At 38.0% G+C, this 23,553-nt stretch overlaps 1 protein-coding gene across 2 annotated transcripts in view; it reads left to right on the plus strand.

Annotated features, from left to right (window-relative positions):
• The window catches only part of GALNTL6 (polypeptide N-acetylgalactosaminyltransferase like 6), a 467,323-nt gene that overhangs the window by 413,242 nt on the left and 30,528 nt on the right, over positions 1-23,553 (plus strand). For both annotated transcript variants that reach the window (XM_068681227.1, XM_068681228.1), the window contains 2 exons: positions 9,314-9,421; positions 22,268-22,489. In XM_068681227.1, the coding sequence (XP_068537328.1) occupies positions 9,314-9,421; positions 22,268-22,489 (330 nt within the window). The remainder of the gene's footprint in view (positions 1-9,313; positions 9,422-22,267; positions 22,490-23,553) is intronic.

A 23,553-nucleotide genomic window follows, 5' to 3' on the forward strand; every position in this document is an offset into this window, starting at 1 on the left:
GATAAAGTTTTACCTTGTCCTTTGTGTCAAGTCTTCTCCACTTACCTCCCATCAGACACATTTACTGAACCCTACCATGCTGGGAGTAGGCTCCCACAGGGTCAGCTCATGGGAATGGATGGAAATGAAAGTAGAAACTCATAGGAAAGAGGATTCTCTTTGGTAGCAATGAATCACTAGACCAGCTCAGCTGCTATGAGTTATTACCTACAGGCCGGATTATCAAAATCAGATGATTTCTAATTCAATTTGGATAATTGTAATGATTGCGAGTTTCCGAGTGCCCAGGTTATGAACCACTGTCCATGGTATATCCTCTGTGTGGACATGTGTATTCAAATCAGTTACTTGACTTTGACATGCTGAGTTGAAAGTCTTATTGCTTTCCACATGTAAAACAGGTATTTGCGTTAGTTTGATATAGACTAATATATCTAATTTTGAAAATTCAGTTTATTATGCTCCAGTATACCCATGGAATTAAGAACTTTACCTTATGGCCTTTGTATGCACAGGTTTTCAATTAGCTGATAGAATTTCAGGAAATATATTAAATGAGTCAGACTTGTTTGGATAAGGCTTGGATCTGTAATCAGAATTCACATTTAGCTTCAGGATCTTTCCAACCTACTTCCAAACTCCTACAGTGTAAAGCTCAGCAAATAAATTTAGTATGTCAGCCATGACTAATATTGTACATCTTGCTGCATCTGAGTTTCAACAGTGATTAAAACAATAGAGCTGTGGCCATTCTGTGGAATAAAATGTACAGCATGACCCTACACTGAGCTGCTGGACTGTCTTTATGGGAGTTATCAAGAACAGAAAAATGGTTTGTATTAACTGCACTACTCTCATCTTTCTCCAAATCATTTTTACGCCACAGCAAAGCAAAATTGGAAGGCAAGGGAATCCCAGCAGATGGAAAACATGTTTTGAATATATTGATTGACATTCTATCCATATAAGTTGTTTCAGAGTCAAATGTAAGTAGTCACTTGTAGCTGTAAAAACAGTCTCTGGCAGGTCACCTAAGATTTTATTATCCTATTAAAAATATTCCTTTTATTTGTCATCACAAAGAATATAATTGTAATGCAGTCCAGTCTTTGTATAGAAACCATGGTAACAGCACTAGAAATTGAGATACTAGATTGCTAGATTGCCCCAATGTGTTTTGTTCAAGTGATAGATTTCTTTTTTTTTTTTTTTTTTTTTTTTTTTTTTGGAGGCAGCTGTGTCACACTGGGTCTCATTTCAGTCATATCTCCTGATTCATCTCATTAGTGTATACTAACCTTAGGGTCCCTGTCCTTTCTTATTAGTATTAAAAGAAGAAGGAGGAGGAAAAAAAAATCTCCTTAAAAAGAATTGCCAATAGAAACAGCTTTCTGTTAGAAGAATTTAACAGATATGAGTTACAGAAAAAACACTGTTGTTTTGTTTGGAATGACACAAAACAGGAGAAGAAATCATGGGAGGCAGAACGGAGAAACCGAACAGACTTTTTTTTGTTATACCAGAATTACCCATTTCATCTTGGGAAAGGTTTCTGGTTCAACAGTTTCTACACTGAGAGCTACAGATTTGGTTGTCTTAAAACTTTTTTAAATGAGAGCAAGTTTGTTTAATTTATCGTTTTTATTCACAAAACTTGAGACAGTGGTGGACTTGCTATCTCTCTGTTATTTACAAAGTCAATGAAAATAACAGATGACCAACGTGTGTAACACCCAGCTTGAGTCGGTAGGAAATGACATCTTCCCTAGATTATCTGTGGTTTTGGGGTACCCTGTGTTGATGCCATATCTTGTGTTAATGTTATTTTACTTGGCAAATGACTATCTGGAGCATGCTGCCTCAAGAACCCCCTCCAGAACATCTGTAACTACCAGATACTTGACTGTTCTCGCTCATTTCTTCAATTCATTTACATCTCAAGTATTTTGTAAAAAATTGACTTCTTTTTCCATTAAGAAGCTGCAAAAAGAAGCCAATTTGAAATGTCCCATAACAGTGGAAGAAAGTTCATGTTACATGACTATTTCAGATTGGTCTTTAAACTAAGTGACAGACATGGTCTTCCTTTTATGTTCTTCGTATATAACCTTGTTTTTAACTTTGAGATTCATTTGTATGAACGCTGCTATATAAGTATAAATAAGTGATCCAGCTACTATAAATGGATACCATACCAATGACATGATCTTTCCAGTGTTGGACTTGTGATTTTTGTGGTTAATTCAGATATAGTGATGTAATTATGAGAGAGTGCATGCCAAAGTGAGAGCCGTCACAGACACTCTGGAAGGAAATAGTGTCTGGTTCACCTCGAATGGATTGCCCTGCTCTGTGAGCTGGAGTGAGGAGTGTTCATGGATCGTTTTTGTTCTTCTACTCAGTTATGAATTTTAAATTCCACTTCATGGATAAACAACCTACTGTAACCTCTCTGCTTAACATTATAACAGTAGATCCAGGTACTATAAAGTAGACAAGCTGTGACACATGTCTTTAATTAGTGCTCCTGTTTACTTTAATGATTTGAGTGCTTGAGGGAAGCTTACAGGTATGTTAAGGAAGATCTTTGGCAAATGTGTATCTCAAGTATCAGGCTTATGTGCCCAATTTCACTGTTTCCAAGCATAGAATCATGTAAAAGAAACAGTGCATGTTTAATATTTTGTGGCCTCGTTTTATTTGGAGAAAAATATCCTAAATGGTGGAATGAAACTTCTGCAGAAACGTTCACACACCAAAGGGAAAGTATCACTTGACAATCAAGATCACATTAAGGAAAAGCATCTTCTCAACCAAAGACGTCTGCATTATTGAATCACAGTTATCAACAGTCATCCACACAACTCAAATTAGAGGAGTGTGGGCTACAAGGCAGGTAGGAAGCCATGAGTACAGAGCATGGGCTTAAAGAAAACAGAGAAATTGGATCTTTCAAAAAAGTATGATGGCTAGATCTTTGCTAGACCCAGAAGTCAAGAAAATAGTTTGCCTGATGTCGTCTGACATAAAGCTTCATCAGCTTCTGCATTGTGAACTTAGTAGCACCTGCTCTGCTGTGCTGTGCTCACTTTAATCTTCTACTGCATTTTGCATACCCCAGACGCACAGTGAATTAAAGGCTGGTGTACAGGGTCATCATGCAAGCTCAAAGGAATCACTAATAACAGCTAAGCCATGCTGCTTTATGAGTTCAAGATGCTAAGGCAGAGTTTGAGTACTGATTTTAAAAACTATATAATAAGATTATAACAGTAGAATTGGTTGTCTGGGGAGTCAGGCAGCAGTTTCTGACACAAAAAAAAGTTGAAACAGATTTAGGAAGGGTAGTCAGGCTGGGAAGATTGGAGGGTAAGTGTCAATTTTGATGTTTCTTACTGGCTGTTTCACTAGATGTGACCTGGGGTGACAGGCACCAGGCTTCAGTGCAGAGCATACTCCTAACCCAAAGTATTTTTCTGTGGGGGAGTTTGCATTATCTCATTACATGGGGACAGGGGGTGGGTAGTGTGAGAAAAAATCTGTTAGTATGTGTTTGGGGAGGATGAGGGGTGTTCTAGGGGGAAAAAAAGAGCCTGAATCTGCACATAAACTAGTTTTACTGCAGAGTAATTGAATGTTTCTCTAAAATACAGGAAGCTTTATAATGCTTCGGTGATGTTTGGAATTGTGCCATAGCAGGAAACTTCCTCAGACTTCAGGCACATTTCTATTCCAGCTGCTGAGTTGTTAGGAAGACAGAGGGACAAGTTGTTACAAGTTGTTTTTTGTTGTTGTTGTTGTTGTTTTTTTAAAAAAGGCAGCTTTTTAAGTTTGCTTGACATTTATTTCTGTGACTACAAAAAAACAGCATACTTCTCTTATGTTCTTGATTGGTAACATTGCAGCAGAGGACAGCAGCACTCGTTACATGGAGTGCTGCGTTGATGAACTGTAGTTTTCAAATCAGAGCACTTGGACACACATTTGAGGAATGGTAAGGCAGTTGCAACCTGTGTATCAAAATGGGACCTCTTCATTAACGGGTTTCTTAGATTAATTTTTACATAAGAAATAACGCGTAGCATTTTAATTTTTTGACAGCATAACCTCAGGATCAGTTTTTTAATTAAAAAGATGTATGATATCTTGCTAACGATACTGCTCAGCATGCTCTAAACTTGCGAAAACTGTCCAAGTGCTGGAACTGACCTGATAGCTTCCTTTCTCATCAACCAGGGAAGCCACTGTATAGGAAATCCTAAATTTAAATCTGCTATAAAGACACAGTTTATGTAGTAATTTCCAAAATATATAGAGTTGCAAAAGATAGTCATTTCCTGTGTTTGCTGAAGATCCTTTACTCTGAATATTCCTTAGTCATGGCCATATACCGTACCTTAACAAAAATGATCATGCTAATATCCCAGCCTCTTTGAAGATAGTCACCTATATCTAGTTTTTTTTTTATCCTTATCCTTATCTGACACATCTTCCAGGTTCTCTCCATCCCTGTTTTTGACACACTTCCAAGTTCATTAAACCCTTTATTTATTGTCTTCATTGTTAATTCCTTCCACTGCTGGCAATCTTGGGGGGAGATAGGGAGTAGGGGAGCATTACCACTTGTCAATGCAGTTGCAGACTATACTGTACTTCTGTACAGATGCTCAGTATTTGGGAACCGCTGGTAGGTTCTGTTGAAGTATCCAGTTATTGATTTCCAGTTTACACAGTACTGTTTTAATGTCATTGGCATGAAATTCCACTACATCATGAGTAAATGGCTTTTGCTGTTTCTGACTTTGCTGACTGCACATTTGAAGTCATTGTTCCTGTTTTTATTCTTTTTTTATTATTTTTGCGTTTAGCTGGGCATTCTCATTACATGGAAAAGTTCACAATAAAATATTCTTCCTTTTCATTTTCTACCACTGCCAGATCTGGTTTCTTGGCTTACATTTCAGGAAGAGTATCTGCAAAATTCCATAATGTTTTTGTGTTTATATTTTCTATGACTTTTTCAGCCCCATTGTGATAGTACGTTTCTCCTGTTTGTAGTCTATCTTTCTTGCCCAATGCACAGAGCACCAAACTGACAGCTTTGCATGACATACTTTATATTCCTTTTCCACCAGTTTACTGTTTTTGTGTTTTTTTTTTCTTTCATTTCAGTGTCTCTTGCTATTGTCTGTCTTGTTACTGACTCTCAGCTGCAGTATGTTTCTCAATTAGTTTTGAAGACTGATCCAAAATCCATTCAGTCCCTCCTCAATCTTTTACTTAATTTGCTGTATGTTTATGTTCCTGTTCTCCAGCAACATATCCTCCACTGCTCAAAAATCATGAATCTCTTACTGCAGTAATTATGATTACAGTGTAGCATATGGGTTGGAGTCTCATTCTTGTGTGCACTGTATTTACATTTTACAGATAGTCCCTGGGCTGGATCACTCACAAGCAAGACAAATAAGGCGACGAGATAGAAAGAGCAAGTAACATTTAGTTTTAAAGACGAAGTGATATAAAAAGAGGGTGATTCACCCGAAATCCCAGAAGAGATGTACAGCAGAGCCAGAAAATGCATCTGTGATATCTAAGCTGCAGTCAGGAACAAAGCCACAAAACCACAGCTTAATCTATTTTAAAGCTTGCATTAATGCTTGCCTTTTGCTTTCAACCATCCCTATAAAGTGTTTTGCAACATTCACTTGGAAGGAGCTATATAAAGATAAATTGTGATATATTACATAGCTGACACATAAACTACTCTTCTTTTGATCTTTCCAAACTGAAATTGCATTGTTTTAGTTTCATCTTTGTATTTTATACCTCAGCTGTGGACCAGATTCATTGCTTTGTAAGAAGGAGGCATTAGCAATCTTGAGAGTTTCATTGCTTGCATCTTAGATAAACAGAGGCATCAGTGTTGTGATATCATTTTGCCAAATGTCCCACACCACCTGAATTCTTTTCATGGTACACTAGAGATCTGCAATATTTAACACAGAAGCCATTCTCCAATTTCTTGCATTTAGTGCAGGTGACATAAAAATGCACATTTTAAAGACAAGGTTGCCAGAATTGATCTTCCCAGGAAAATATTAAAAATGCCTTTAAAACCATTGTGAAGCTAAAAGATAAACAGGAACAGCTGCTAAATGTCCTTCAAGGCAGCTCGAGATTCATTTCAATTACCCTACACAGTGCACCTCAGGTGCAGCACAGCATTTTCAAGTTTTATATCTATCAAATTTAAACCTAACACAAAGTGTTATTTCCTCCCACTTGTTATTGCCTCAGTATACCTGACAGTTTTTTTTCCTTTTCTCCTTTCATTTTTCTTTTCTTTTTCTTTTCTTTTTTTTTTTTCCAGATATTCAACTGCATTAGAGAAAATGCAGTATATGTCTACTTCAGCTCTCGTTGTCTGAGTTAAAGTAATACTGCCCTATATATATATATATGCTTTCTTGTCTTTTAAATTTGTTCTGTTGTTGATCCTCCTCTGAGTCAAACTTCTATACTGTCCACTCGTAGCTTCAGTAGGTAAGAAACATTGCTTAATGACTTCAATATCTTGTCTAGTCTTTGAAATAACACTTCAATTTAAAAAACAGCAACAAACAGTAGATATATGTCTGCACTTTCATCTGTACACTGGGTTATTTGAAGACAGCCACAGAGGTATCCACTGAAAAGGTACCAAATGATGTAACATACAGAGTATTTGCAGAAAGGCGAATAATATTTTTTTTATGTCATTTACCCACCTGATTTTAACATTCTCATTTTTATTATTTTTAATATGTTTATGAATGAGAATTAGGTGTCACGGGATTACATGAAAAGGATATTCTATGATTCTATCTACAAATGTTAACAGGATTTCAGGTTTTCATTTAAGAAGCAAACTTTACAAAATGGTTTTGAAAAAAAAATGTTCAAGTCAGCACGGCATAGCAAGACCACTCTGGACTGTAATGAGTTATTTTGGCACAGAGGCAGAGCATTCATTTGGGTCTCCATTTCTAACCCATCAGTAAATTTGCTCCCTGAGGAGGACTGTGCTCACTCAGGGACCTGATGAGATATGCTCACAACAGAAATAGGAGTTAAAATACTCTTGATTCCATCACCGTGTGTGCTTCCATTTGGCAGTGCAGCTGCCTTTATCGCTTGGTGCCACTTACCTGCAAAATGTGCCTGCTCGTCTGACATGCTAGTAAGCACCAGGAGCACCTACGGAGCACTCCTGTGCCTTAGTGAAGAGCTAACTAACTCCGTGCTGGGCAAGAGAAAGGTCCTGAGCAGCTTTCAGCTGTGCAAGGGTGTCTGTGGGCCCACAGGACAGGATCTTCTGCTGTCTTTGGCGGTTTCAAACCTTCCTTGTTCATGCTAGTGTACTCAGGCTTGTCAGGCAATGTGGTACAGAGCCTCAAACAATTACAAGGGCTAATACCCAAATGACCCATAAGAAGTAGATTCCTCAATTGCTTTGCAGCTCAGGCCTTCATGCTAAAAACCCCAGCTTTCTCTTCTCACAGTATGAATAGCAGTCACTCTCAGGGGCTGAATTCCAGCTTGCTACCTTCAGCAATTGCTTTCAGTCACTCTCAAGCACCAAGTGATCCCGCAGTGCAGTGCTTAGCATCTGCACGTTCAGATTACTAAAATGTAGTCGCAAGCTCACAACCACTCAGCCAGGACTATGCAGATACACCCTCTGTAACAAAGGCAAGCTCAGCAAAAGAGGCCAAACTCTTGTCCATTTTCAGTATTGTTTTAAATGAATGAAATCAATCATTTCATTTTTCTGTGATTTGAAAAAGCCAGCTGCTACAGCCAGCTGGTAGGCAGGCCAGAAGAGTCAGAATGAGAAATGTATGGTAAAAAAGTGCAGAGATGCACATTGTTCGCTGCAGGCTTCACAGTGAATGTCAAGTATTCATGATCATATCATATTTTCTGATACCTTTTTCTAGGGATCTGGTAACTGCTTCTTTAACTGGGAGTATATCAACTTCTGGATGAATTGCTTTCTGTATGTAAATCATTGATAAAACTCTCAGTTGTCTGTTCTGTTCTGCATTAGCCTCAATCACAAGCTTACTTCATTCCATTTTGCTCCAAAATGCATCAAATACAGATAAAATCCCTTCATATGTGTAGCATGTGGACCTCTGTTCTCACCCAGATAAATGGAAATTAATGGAAATATAGAGTAGCAGCCATTCTGTTATAATATTTGCAGAGAACAAAGAATACTATTTTGCCAAGACTAGGGACTAATGTTTATATCAGCTTTCACTCTAAGTGAATTTTAAACTCTTGATGTATGACTGGTTTCAGGATTTTGAAAAAAGTTCTGCTTGTGGACTTTCACAGGTTTTTTGTTGTTTTCCATTTCCCTGATTTGCAAAATCAAATTGCTTTTTCTTTTCATTATTATTTTTTTTAATCAGAAAGTCATAAATGTTGTCAGTGTGCTATAAAAACCACCTAATAGCCATCTAGGAGTTCAGTGGTTTGGCATAGAAAATGATGCCCATAGGTGTTATTGCTTGATTTCTGTAGTTCCTCTGATGTGACACACAGCCTTGCTCTCACATACACTTGGTAAAACCTAGTCACACTAGGTTTTGTGAAGCCTTGTGAAGAATTCCTTACTTGCTGCCCATCAACATGCAGCTTGGGTTTTAGGCCTGTGATGTACTTGCAGCTCCCATCAATTTTGACAGAGATGACTACATTTGTTTCAGTGTCAAATGTATTAATGATGAAAAGTAGCAGCATGCTCTTTTCTCTATGTGAATTTGATTGGAAGGAAATGGATTTTTTTTTCCCTTTTCTTTACAAAATGAAGAGCATCTTAACAGTTGAGCTCTTTTTTCACTATTCAGTACAAAACATAAGCCAGGTGTTTTGGAAATTCTTTCTGGTGGTTTGTTTTACACACATGGCCTTCTTCTGAAACGTTGTCCCTATAAGTTTTAAACAGTAGACAAAATAATATCTTGGTTGTGTTGCAGGAGGATCATTGATAGATACATCAAAGATGTTTTATATTTTCATTTTAAACATACCCTGTATTTGCAAAGTGAGATTCCAGGTACCAAAGAACCTTTTTTATCAAATTGCAGCATTGGGTAAGCAAAGAAGGCTACCACTAGAATGCAGGAGGATTCGGTACAGAACGATGTATAGTTTTTACATAACCCTTACATAACAAACCATAACATCAGTCAAAATTCCCTTCTTTGCTCCATTTGTCCCCAGGAGTCATTCTTTCATTTGCTTTGTGTCTCCTTTCCAGGTGTGGATGTGTGGAGGTGGCATGTTTGATGTTCCATGCTCTAGAGTTGGGCATATCTACAGAAAGTACGTCCCTTATAAAGTCCCTTCTGGAACCAGCCTAGCACGCGTGAGTAATTGGGTTTTGCTGTTTGTCATTCTCATTCATAATCAGTCTCTTCATTTCCACACCTAACAGTAAGCCATTAAAATGTAAAATGAATGTTGCTTTATTTTTCTGAAATGGGATGTGCAATTGCTGCAGTTATGCTGCCTTCCAGAGATAAAATTGCTAAGAATAAAATGAAAGCTTAAAAATACAGGGTTGGACAGTTCAGCACAGAAGTATGGTACACACTGATTCAAAAGAACCGAGGAATAACCTAAGGCTTGCAGTTCTTGAATTGCACAATGTTGTCAGTCATAGCAGGACCAATTTGAATGCACATTTTCTTATCAGTCAGCAGAACAGGCAGAATCTTGCATAAGGAATATTTTTTGAGGCCAAAGAACTGAGTAACAATAATTTGAGTGGCTGTCTAATTATTGTATAAAACCTGGTTATGGAATACAGCCAGCTTCAAACTCTATGAGTGAGAAATTAGAAGACCCCTAGACATCTCTCAAAGACAACCAGCCACGTCCGTGAGGGGCTTTTTGCTCAAGAGAAAATGTTCCTTAACTTTTTGGAGATGTTCATGGGATGTCAAAAGATGAGAGACAAAGTGCACAGATGTAGTTTCAAGGCAGATACAAGTATTTATTCATGCTTGAGTTTAATCTTTTCTATTTTAGAGGATTATTATTTTTAAATAAAATGGCATTAATATTAAAGTCTGCATATTGCCATAGGGTAATATTTTATGAATCATATTTTTTTCTTAATAATGAAAATGTGGTATGAATAAAATAAATCTTTTGCTTTAAGGGGAGATATTCTTGGTTTCAGCAGCATGGGACAAGGCTTGCTGTAATAACTCCACACACAGGAAAGAGGCCTTCTGTACTGCCTGCCTGACAGTTGCCTAGGGAGAGAAAAAAAATGCCTAAAAAAATACTCATGTAAATTGTGAGACACCGTAATGGGATTAGTAGTTGTGGTAGTATTAGTGACAAGACATGTATTGACAAAATTATGAGATCAAAATCTTCCCCTTATATATGTGTAATCTCAGTTTCCCCACCCAGATTTCATGGAGATATTGTGAGAATTTGCAGCCAACCAATAGCCACAGCCTGCAACCTCCCTTTATATATTTCTGTCTTTTAGTTTGATTTCAATAAACCACTTGTGAAATGTTTCTACCACCACCACCCCAGTCCTACAATCCTAGAATATCCTGAGTTGGAAGAGACCCACAAGGATCATTGAGTCCAGCTCCTGGCTCCACACAGGACCATACAAAAATCAGACCCCATGTCTGAGAGCATTGTCCAAACAGTTTTGGAACTCCCTCAGGCTCGGTGCTGTGACCCCTACCTGGGAAACCTGTCCTAGTGCCTTGACCGCACCTCTTGGTGAAGGACCTTCTCCCAACATCCAGCCTGAACTTTTTCCTAATACCCAGACTAAATCCCTGTTACAATATTATAAATCTGCCCATGCATGGACTGACTGCCCTATGTCTTGTGAGAAAAGATGTAGTATGCTGATAGGATGGATTTTATCCTTCCAATTCAAGTAATGGTTCATTTCCTATGTGGTGTTGGAAATAAAAAATATGATGATGCTTAGGTAAATTTCTGGCATATATTTAACACTGAAAGAAAAATTGAATTTTCAGGTTCCCCATATTTTTTCCAGTACAATATTCTAAACCAAAGTATTATTGTTAAGATGCATTTTATCAAGGTTGCCAGCAACACAAGATCTTCTCTATTTTTCAGTGTTAGTCCAAATATTATGTTCTCCAAATATAAGTATTTTATCTAAAACTTCCCTTCAGTTCCAGAACATAATGGATAACATATTCAAAAATACTCAGAAATATTATCTCTGTTTGCCAAAAGCGTATTTACTATTTTTCAGTATGTAGTTGTATCCATGAAACTTTTTGCTAAATCCTTTTCCATCTTGTGGGATGTAAAGCATAGTGCTAGAGATGCAGTTCACAGAGGAATAAGCCATAGGAAGCCTGTCTGTGATTATATAAATGATCGTAGCAGCCCCTTCATTAGTCAAGAAAGAGTTTGCCATTGTGCTGATACTGCATTAAAGGATCATGGATTTCCTCATCCTGTCCCACAAGATCAGCACAAGGGATTAAGAGATGAATTAGGAAGAGGATGGAGCTTCTAGACAAATTTAGGAATAGCCCAGATCTTGCCATGGATCTTCTCTCAAGCAGTTTCAGCCTTTGTTTGCCCATAATGAATATGGCTTAAGGTGAGCATATTACCTTCCCTTCCCTTGGGATTTCACCTGTCTATAGCAGCGAGGTTCAACATGCGCTTTCAGGTAGCTATATAATATCTGATGAATCTAGATATATTTTTAAAGAGCTATTCTCTGACATGAGGATCACATACGCTTTATAAAATGAAAAACTTTTCAAAAACTGTGTTCTGCCACCTTCATCAGTAAATAACTATTAGTGTACCACACACAGTAGCGGGTATCATTACATCAAACTTCTATATTCTTATTATAATATTTCTTACCTCCATATCTGTCACTGAAGACCTTCAAGGCCTATACATACCCAATGTTGAAAAACATCCACCCATGAAATGCTCTGTCAGTAAAACTGTTTGGTAGTACAGAACCAAAATAAAGGAAACTACACGTGTAGTAGATTTATAAAACAGACCACGATGAACAAACGCAGGTAGCAAAGCTGAGTATTTTTTTCAGGAGATATCTCAGGATGTAGCTGCTTACTAAGTGCAGTCAATGCCCAATTTACAGGTAATTGCACATGAAATGAGATTAATGGGCAAGCAGATGACAGCAGTGATTCCGCATTATAATGTGGAAGCACCACATAATTATTTGTTCATTCCAAACGTGTCAGCTTCTGCACAAAACTGCAGTGACTAATAGCTATTTTTGTCTGTTTGTTTTAGGTAAGGCATGTATAGCAAGTAAATCCTCAAATCTTAAAATCCTACACAAGATGTTGCCCTATTAAGAACTTCTGAATTGTTCGACTGGATTATTTTAGTTGCTTTGTGGTATTCTTCACTGTTGCTTTATTTTTTAAGAATTTTACCTAAGCCACTTTCTTTTAGCCAGTTACCTATGAAATTAGTCTTATTATTATTATATTATTAGCAATTTATTTTAGGTATATTCAAGCTTATAATTTATTCAGTTTCCTATTTGGGGGGTGGATATTTTTCTGTTCGCAATTCTGCCAAGGCTATAAGACATTTATTGATAAATGCTCGCTGTTCCATAGGATATGCAGAGATGAACTCAGAATTGCAAAATATATCTACAGAAATTGTTTTCATTTGCAGGTATCTTACACAGCATTTTAGCATTAACTACAGAGCATTACAGTACTAGGCCTTCCTGAAAGGAAGGGCAATCCCACTGAAGTTCAAATTTGGATGCTAACCACGCAGCATGGTGAAGCCTTATCTTAACTTGAATTCCTCCCTGCACTCCAGGACGTGGGATCCCAGAGCACAGTGATCCTCTGACCCAGCAGGCACAAGCACGATGACATTTGCCTCATTACACAGTGTCGCTGAATTGGAACTTGCAAGAGTTTGTTTCAGGAATTCAGCTGATAAAGGTGGGTTCAGATTCCCACCTGAACCATTTGCTCAGCCTTTTTCTGTGGCTTCGAAAGGGATCCTTAGGGAAAATTTCTGTAGCTAGACCATCTGGTGCTTTGACCACATTTGCATTTTTGACAGAGCTTCCTTTAATATTATTACCTTTTTTTTATTTTGTTTTATTTTCCAGCTGCAAATATTGACTGGGGCTTTCTTACTTCAGCCCTTGAACATTTTCTTTTCAGCTTCCAGCCAGGTTAAAGAACCAACAAGAAACAGTTAGGTAAAGAACGTTTGTAGGTTTCCTTGTGACTGAGTGCAAACTGATGGATGTGGCATGCTGTTCAGGGGGCAGTGCTGGCACTTCTGCAATCACCTCTTCAGTGCAAAAGGCTGTAGCACAAATTCACTTAGGATTCAGCAGTCACAGTAAGCAGCTGAAACGTTAGCTTAGAATAAGCTAATCATTTCAGAATCAAGCAAGAATTGCCTTCTTGCAACAGCACAATTGTAATATATGATAATGATAATGGTCAAACAATAAAACTTCTAAGTTTTCATTCTAACTTTTTTCATTTAACAGATTTATAAATTCATCATTAAAATTAAACTAAGATCTCAAACAGAGCATTTACCAAAGAAAAATTTTAATATCTTCTAATCCCTGAATACAAGAAAGTTGCAGTAATTTTTTAATGCTAATTTTACATATTTTCTTTGATCTGAATAGAAATTTTGCTTTTAAGCTGTCCTTTTTTTTTTTTTTTCTTTTTTTAACAGGACAGGCAGCTTAACTGTTAGCTATATGAAAGGAATGCAAAAAAGATGGAGAACTAGATGTTCCTGGATAACAACAGCATCAGTGATAACTGCTTTCCAGGATTTGTCCAGTAGACTGATAGATGATATTATACTGTCACTATGATTTCTGCTCAGGAGTAGTGGTCAGTAAATAAAATTTATATTTATACCTTTCTGAAATGGTAATCTTCAGAGTGGCTCTGAGGACACTCTTCTTTATGCCCTCTCTCCCCACAGCAGCCCTACAAACAGCCTGCAGAGACCTGGGCTCAGGCCAGGAAGCATCCTCACAGTGCACCATGCCCATCCTGCATGCCTGCAGAGCTCACTGACCACCAAGCCACGCAGCCTGGCCTCAAGTGAGCAGAGATGTGTCCTTTAGTGACAGTGGGCTTTTTTCCCCCCTTTTTTCTAATGTGTAGATCTTATTTTTTCTTGTGCTGGAGCTATAAATGTTTATACAAAGAATTAAATTCTGGTTGTTTTCAGATGACATCTGTGGAATTTCAGTTCTAGGTATTTGCAGGCTACAGGCTGAAAATAGTTTTTTGCTTCCCTGCCAGCTGTGCTGTGCTAACTCTCACAAGAGTTATTTATATACACCCACAGCTTTGTCACCTAGTTAGCATACTGTCTTCCATGGAGAAGCCTCTTTTACACCTGCAGGCATCTCTTTATTTGGTTGTTTTGTGTTTTTTTTTTTTTTTTTTTTTTTTTATACAAATATAAACCATTGCTGGAATGAAACCAAATCAAGTTTTAAACACAATTAAGTGCAGAGGGACAAAACAAGATGCCCAAGAGGCATGAAGACTGACAAACACTAGCAGTGCCTAATGCCAAAATTAAAAGGGAATTAGGCAAGAAGGGGAGAGAGATTAAAGTCCACATCTAGACACATCTGATGTGGGCAGCTTGCATCTTTGCATGTCACAAAGCTGTAATTAGTGTCCAGAAAATGCTTTACTATGTTTTTACTGTAGAAATATACATGAATTAGGAATGATTGTGTGCTGTTACTTCAAGAACGATATCTGGGTGAAATTTAGGATACTGTTTTTCTCCTTGTGAGTGCTGTGAGGTTTTGTATGCTGCTACCGCTGCCATATGGATCCGCACTTGTTGGATGGGCTCCTCCAGTTACACTTTGTGCTCCTCCTCTGTGGTGATTTATTGTGACGTTATACTACCCATAAGCCAGCAGAACATCAAGTATAGTTCTCTTGGCTGGATGGATCCAAATGCGCTTTTTAAATACTTCTTTATGTAAAACAAACTGAATATTATAATATTCCTAGCCAAATGAAGTAAAGCTACTTCCAGAAGTAAAAATGACACCCATTTTGAAGTAGCAACAACACCGTTCTTCACAAAACAAACAATAGAGAACATTTAAAGTAGGAAAATGAAATAGGTAGAAAGATAATAACCACATTGGAATGTTACTAGGAAGGAAATGGATTAATATGTCAGTTGTTGCAGAGATTGTTGTGTTATTTTTGGTAAATAAATAACTGTATCCTCTCTTACATTTCACAGCTGAAATACAGTCAGGCCTTAGGCATGCTACAGTGACTCATATTTGATTGAGGTAATTGAAAGTGATTTTTGATGTACTGGCTGATGAGAGAAAAGGCTGTTGTGTGTCACTACAGCAGCTGGGTGTGTGTCTGCTAGTGACATCCAGCTTCCTGGAAACTATTCAGATTAAATGTAGAACAACAGGAATTCATTGCAGGATCCACATGTTCCCGTAGCAGTTTAATACTGACAAAAGCAAAGTCTGCGGATTGGGGTCAGGGCTGGTTTCATGCAAAAAGTGAGATAGGCACAAAAGCAGGAAAAATGGGTTATGCAGGTATAATGAAACAAATAGGAAAACCATTATACTGCTTTCGTGCAACTGGATAACAATATGTGCTTTAGAACATCTGGAGAAACTGAAAACAGAAATTACATTTTTATAGTAGCTTAACTGCTGCATCTAGAATGTGAATTGGAAAATATGTAACTGTGATGGAATTATGCATGGTTGCAATCTGGAATAGTATTTAGGAAGGTAATATTTTAATTATGAAGTGTGGATTACCCCTCTCTTATCAGGGGCCAAGCTAAGGGGGAATATTTATGAATCCATCCTTTGCCATGCCCCTGCCTGAGTCTGTTTTTTCATTCTTATGAAAAATGTGTTTAGCTCCTCGCTGAGTTTGAGTAAACACCATGTCTCTTGTAAAAGGCAGACGATCTTGCACCCTCAAGAAGAGACTGTTTGATCAAAGAGATGTATCTTCCCTACTCACTGAAGAACATGAAAAGGACAAAACAGTCCATGAAAAAATTCTTTTTCTCAAGTGGAGAAGTCTTCATTTGCCTCTTTCATTCTCCAGTCGAGTTGATTTCAACTCTTTTATTAAGTCTGGATTTCAGTGACATTGTATTTTAACCACCATTGTAGAACATTGCTGAGTGAAAATACAAAACAAAGCCACAGTTTTAAATGTATGAGCTCATACAAAATTAACTTGTTCAAATGTAAGCTTTAGTAAAGGATTTACCAAACAGTAAAGTTGTAGCAGCACCACAAAACTTCATTAAATCAAGAATGCATGCATGGGCAGCTGATGACAGCTAATGCATGAGTCTTGCTATGATTGATATGACTTCTGCATGCATCTCTCAGCTTCTTGCTGACACCTGTCACAACCTTATATATAGAAATATGCATCTACTCAAATATCACTGGGCTTTTTTTAATCTTACAGAAATTTTTCATTGAATATGACAAGAGGGAAAACAAGTCATCATTCGTCTGTCATGGATAGGTCCAGAGAAACTCGTCAGATGTCCATCTGCAATCTCTGTGACTCCCTTACAATCTATGTAACTGTTTCATATTGAACTGATCTTCATATAAATGTTCCTATTTATTTTTTCTGTTTTTTACCTTTTTATATTAAAAGTCCAGCTTACCTGATCTGGACATCTGTAACCTTGTAATGAGTAGTAGTTTGACAACAAAGCCAAGCTGCAGCAGTTTTTCAGCTGTAGAAACATACTTTATTTTTTCCCTTCTGTATGAATTTAGATGAGGTTTTCAGTTTGAAGTAACAGAAGCCAAGCAAATGGGATCTACCACAAAAACACTCCAAAACTGATTATTTGTATTGATAAAGATATTTGATGCCATTTGAGAAACTGGCATTTAAAGGACTTCTTTTCTTTAAAAGATTATACAAAGAGTAACAGAGGCAGAAATCAAGAAGATTCAAAGCCAACACTTATTTTGTTTGTTCTAAATTTTTTGTAGACTAGCTTTGCTATGAGACTGGAGTGCTTACGTGATGCTGTAGGACATTCACAAAATGCCACCTAATCTCATAGACTCTAAAACTTTTTTGGCCTGTAAGTCTCTACAGCACTACACACACACACATTTTAAAGTCCTAACAGTGCAAAACTGCTTAGCACCTATTTTACATTCAGAATCTATCAAGATTTGGTAGCTATTCATTCCCGTTCTTATTTATGGGGCTTAACATACTGACATGCTCAAGAATGTGTCTAGACTCATTTAAGGCTCGGGCAGGGAGGATGTGACAGTCCTACTGCCTCCACAATGTCAATCACTCGACCAGATAGTAGTAAGGACAATTCTAGGAGACTCATAAAGGACTTGAAATCACTTCTTTAGAAGTAAGTCACTTGATCAGTAAGCCTTAAAGTGCAATGAGCTCTCTCATTTCAGTTGTGCTCCTCTTCCTTTCTGTTGGTGATAAGGTCAGTAATAAACAAAATCTCACTGACATGGTTTTCAGAGAAGTTATGTTCCTAGGAGGGTCTTCTCACAGTGCAACTTCTCGCAATGTTAGAAAGCCACAGAACTGGGATATTCAGCTTAGCGAAACTCACTCATTCCCAGGATCATGCTGAGTTAGCATATTCTAAACAGCAACATAAATGATGTTTGCCTTTGATTGTGTAAGCTTGCTCTGGGCTAGCTTGCAGGAGAATTCATCTACCTGACTGCATTCAATTTAAGTGTGGGGGTTAACTGCAGTTTGTAGTTTTTGTTATTGGTCTGTACATGTTTATGTTAAAGGAAAATGTGATTACTGAGCTTGTGTAGAGATAATAAGTATAATAAGCCCATGTTAACTGAAGCCAGCAAATCTCTTCAAAGTATTTGGATACAGAGTGCTTTCTAGTAACTACCACATTCAGAAAGAGCTTCCCACTTCTCCAGGAGAGAGGGTTCCTTACGGTCATGTTCATAAACGGTTTGGAGGTTTAGAGCTAGCAAATGAAGAGTTTGTATTTTAAAATTATTGAAATTCAAAGGGCTGCCTCATGCAGGTTCAGCTTATGATGTTAATGTATAAACTTGCTAAGGATGTATAGTTTCATTATAGAATCTGGCAAGGTGTGGAAGATTTTTAGCATAGGATGGAGAGAATGTTTTTGGAAGAACCAGGGAATGACATCTAAATAGTTTTGGATCCTGTCAGTCTCACTTCAATGCCTCGTAAAATTATGGAGAAGATTATTCTGGAAGTTATTGAAAAACCCACGAAAGACAGTGCAGTCATTGGTCACAGCCAACATGGTTTCATGAGGGGATAGTCCTGTTTAATGAACAGGACTTTTCCTTTTATGAAAAGGTTTCCCACATAGCTGACCAAGGGAAGCCAGTTGATATATTTTTTGGATTTCAGTAAAGCTTTTGATAATTTTTCTCACAGTGTCTTTCTGAAAAAACACAATGCAGTGGGTGAATGATTGGTTGATGGGTCAAGATCAAGTGGTTACGGTAAATGGAGTTATATCAGGCTGGTTGTCAGTCACTAGTGGGATTCCCCAAGGGCTCCATTTTAGGGCTTGTTCTCTTTAATGTTTTCATGAATTACCTAGATGTAGGACTTGAATATATACTAAGTAAGTTTGCAGGTGACACAAAATTACAAGAAACTGTTGACTGTTTTGAAGGCAGAGAGCCCTTACAGAGAGATCTTGACTACTTAGAAGGCTGGGCAATCACCAACTGCATTAAGTTTAACAAAAGCAAGTGCCAGATCCTGCACCCAGGATAAGGCAACCCTAGCTATACATCCAGAATGGGTGATGAGAGGCTGGAGAGCAGCCCCTGGAAAGGGATTTGGGGGGGCTTGGTCAATGGCAAGTTGATTATGAGCCAGCAGTGTACCCTGGCAGCCAAAAGGGCCAACTGAATCTGGGGTGCATCAAGCATGGCATGGCTATGTTCCCTGGTGAGGGAAGGGGTTGCCCTGCTCTACCCTGCACTGGTGTGGCGTCACCTCAAGTGCTGTGTGCAGTTTTGGACACCACAATATAAGAAAGACATAAAACTATTGGAGGGCTAGAAAGATAGTGAAGGGGGTCTGAAGGGTAAGACATATGAGGAGCGGCTGAGGTCCCTTGGTTTGTTCAGTCCTGGAGGCCTCATGGCAGCCTGCAGCTCCCTCACGAGGGGAGCAGAGGGGCAGGCGCTGAGGTCTGCTCTCCGGGAACAGCGACAGGACCCGAGGGAACGGCATGGAGCTGGGACAGGGGAGGGTCAGGCTGGGTGTTAGGAAAAGGTTCTGCACCAAGAGGGTAGTCGGGCACTGGGACAGGCTCCCCAGGGAAGTGGTCACAGCACCAAGACTGATGGAGTTCAAGAAGCATTTAGACAGTGCTCTCAGAGACAGGGTCTGATTTTGGGGTGGTCCTAGGTGGAGCCAGGAGCTGGACTCAATGATCCTTGTGAGCAGCTTCCTGGATAAAGCAGCTTACGTGATTCTTGGGGAATGGTGGGCAGAACTGTACTTTTCTTTCAAATGCAATATTTTGGAGGGTTTCTACCACCACAAAGGAGAAAAAAGAAAAAAAAAAAAAGGCAGTGATAAAAGACTCCTTTGAAAACAAAGAGTTTTTGATGGGTGAATGAGAGTTTTGAGCTAGTGAACAAGTGTAATAATATGAAGCATTTCTGTTGGACTTTTCTTTATTCAGTTATAATCATCTAAGGAAAAATGTGGCTCTTTTAGATTAGCCAAACAACTGGAGAAAACTCCAGCAGAGTCTACTTCAACATTGATGGGCTCAGCCTCTGCTGGAGTTATTTTGAGTTTTTCTTTCCTAAGATTTTTTTTTACTGTACTTTTGCCATATTTTTATATGAAAATAAAACTATTAGATAAAGTGATTACAACAAAAATAGTATGATATTTTCTACAACAGTCTTAAACTGCATTTGCATTATAGTAAATGAAGTGTGCAGCACATACAAGTAGAAAATATTCTAGAAGGATCACACTTCATGATTTTTTCATGATTTTAGCGTCCAAGGCCAGGTTGGATGGGTCTTTGGGCAACCTGGTCTAGTAGGAGGTGTTCCTGCCCATGGCAGGGGGGTTGGAACTGGATGGGCTTTAAGGGCCCTTCCAACCCAAACCATTCTCTGATTCTATGATTTTGGCTTTTGGCTTAAAATATGCGCTTAATCATATTTTAGCCTCATTTATGGAGTCTCATCACATAGTACTTTTACTTGTCAAAAGATTTTTTTCTTACAGGGTTTCTGCTAAAAGTGTGGGCTTGTCATTTAGATGTTGTTCTTGAATTTATTTTGTCTTTCTTTGTCCTACCCAGTTCCTTCATTCTTGAATTCAAATGCCTTGTAAAGTAAAATAATTTAGGTTGTCATAAAATCACAACAAAAATAAACCCTATATAGGGCATGAGCCATTTCTATATAGAGATAGAAGTTATGTGATTTCTTAAACATCTTTAATTTTACTTGCTTTGTCCCTGCAGGTTTTAATGTATTTGCTTCACACAAACAAAATACATAGAAACTTGTCTTGCAGTGTCAGCTAAACATACTGTGTTTGTTCTGTATCTTGCTGTCTTTGTATTCAGATAAGCCTTATTAGTTCAGAGACATCTAGTTTGTGTGGATTAATAAAATTCAGAAAAGGAACTTTCAAACGAATCTTGAAAGCAAATCAGAGTAAGAGTCAGGCTTACTTATATGCAGAGAATGTTCTGAGAAGAAACATTACCTTATGTTGCTGATAATCAGATGTATATTGTCCTCCAGCTTATTACAAAGCAAATCTCAGCATTTTGCAGTTAGTGTTCTATAAAAACAATATTACAAAACTTGATGATGATGTTTTTACAAACAAAGCAATAAGAACACTCCAGTGTCTCAATGTCATCCAGTGAGATGTTGCTTTGTTGGTGGGATAAGAGGTTATTGGGCAGCTGTGGAAATGCAGAATAGACTAAATCTGTATTCCACGACATCTGCATATAAATTCATGTGGGGGAAAAAAAAAAAAAAAAAAAAAAAAAAAATAGAAAATCTCCCTTGTCCTGCTGCTATTTAGACTCCATAATGCTAAACAATAAAATCTATCTCTTCAGTCTTGTCCTTAAAAAGGAAAATAGGTAATTGTCTTCACTGTAAAATGCCAACAAAAATAAACTTTGTGGGGCATAAGCCAGAACTGTTTTTTTTTTTTTTTTTTTTTTTTTTTTACAGAAATAGATGTAGGTATATCTACAAGATGAGTGCAGAAAGACACAAGTTGCACAGTCTATTCCATGAGCTGGTTTTCCTCAAGTCAGTGTCATTTCATGATTATGGGCTATGCTTTTGCAGACTTACTAATACATTAATACAGCAAAGTTTCCAAAGCTAGCGTGAAACCACATGTGAGAGCACAGAGCAAGGTCATGACTGCTTGCCCCATACGTATGCGTGTAATTCATACCAAAAATGTGGGTATGATTTGTGAGATGTGATCGTGGGAGAGGGCTACCTGCAGGGCAACTAGACCTACATTCTAGGTCAGGTATTTAAGATTTCCCTAAAGAGAACTGAGAAGGCAACAGAGAAAGCAAATTGATGAAGAGAAGTTAACCAAGACTGGAGAAGGTTCAGAAGTGTAAAAAGCTAGGTGAGTAAGCCATGTGATGACAGCTGAAATTCAGATATCTTTCACATGTGAAGTGAAATATATCAGAAGGAGTAATTTAAACTACTCATGCACATTAGTAGGTTCTGAGGTAACAGGAAAAGCCATGGGAACAAATGTGAGCAGCTGAAAGAAAATTCTTTTTAACATTCAGCATTAGTCAAAACCCATGTAAAGATGCGTAAAGAATAGGAAGGAAAATAAGACATGCAACAGACGAAATAACGTATCTTATAGAGTCAGTAGGAAAACAGGATACTTAATACTCTGCAGTGGTTGCTCAACACTTTAATGAAGGCAATATATGTTTACCAGTATTTTTCCATGTTAAGAATAAAAAACTAGACCAGCCAAGCTTAAGAGCTGTGTGAACTATTGATTTTTTGTTTGCTTAATTCTCTCCATTGGAGATATCATTTCAGTCAAAGCATGGAAAAGTTAATCTTTGCTTTTTTTCTGCTGCACAGAACCTGAAGCGTGTGGCAGAGACATGGATGGATGAGTTTGCAGAGTACATTTACCAGCGACGGCCTGAGTACAGACATCTCTCAACTGGTGATATCTCTGCTCAGAAGGAACTACGCAAGCACCTTAAATGTAAAGATTTCAAGTGGTTCATGGCTGCAGTGGCTTGGGATGTCCCCAAATATTACCCTCCTGTGGAACCTCCACCTGCTGCCTGGGGGGAGGTGAGGAATATACAAATTAGGGGGGGGGGGGGGGGGAATGAAATGAGCCTAGCATTTTACATTACAGGAAATTAAAATTATGAAATTAGATTTGGCTCCTTTGATAAGTAGTGTTATTAAGGGATTTCTTAGTGATTGGAACAATCCGTGGACTAGCCATTAAAATGAGAAACTGTCATGTCTTAGAACCATTGCTGTCACTTTTATAATTCATTACAATTCCATGTGTACAGGCCATAAGCTACGTGCACAATGAGGACAAGAACATGGGAAAGATTATGTAGAACTCATTATTGCATTTCTGAAGATGATTTTAGATTCTGAGAATCTCATTAGCAAACAGTAGTTCTGAAGTCAACACTTTTTTTTTTTTTTTTTTTTTTTTTTTTTTTTTTTTTTCCCTCCCATATCCACTTACATACTTCCTCCTGTTCTTGTAATTCACCAGGGCTACTGTGTAGGTGTGGTTAGGTTTGGTCTGTATTGCTCATATGTACAAGTATGAAAAGTGGAGCCTCAGTACTTTTCTTTTAAAAAGACTAATTTTGCTCAGCTTGTGGCCTGCATTTTGTAGCTGCCAAGTGTCAGTAGCAGACAAACTGAATTTCTCTTTTGGGGGATGAGAGGAAGGGAGAGGATGGGAAAGGGAAGCCAGTAACCGCACATCACTTGAGTAGGGGGCAAACAAAAAGCCTGCTGGAACTCTCCACCAAAGACTAGTGATCAAAGATGTTCTGCCTTCAGACTTCTCTGAAGAGTCGAGCCACGGCACACCTTGTTTTGACAGTTTGTTTTGTGCAGAAGAAATGAAAACACAAAGAATGCAGGGACAGGAAATGACTTCTGTGGCTGTACTGAAAGTTGCAGTGGCCTTTTACCCCTAGGTACTACAGCTGATTCATTTCATCTTGAACATGACATGCAGAGGGCTTTTTCCACAGAGTTTATCAGTTCATTAAGATTTATAAAGAAGGTTTTACTCTCACTTTGTTTGGCTGCTTAAAAAAAAAAAAAAAAAAAAAAAGGAATGTCTGTACCGTGAGTTCTGTCCCTCTCAGATTTTG

The sequence above is a fragment of the Anas acuta genome, chromosome 4 (assembly GCF_963932015.1).
Source record: "Anas acuta chromosome 4, bAnaAcu1.1, whole genome shotgun sequence".
NCBI classification, from domain to species: domain Eukaryota; kingdom Metazoa; phylum Chordata; class Aves; order Anseriformes; family Anatidae; genus Anas; species Anas acuta.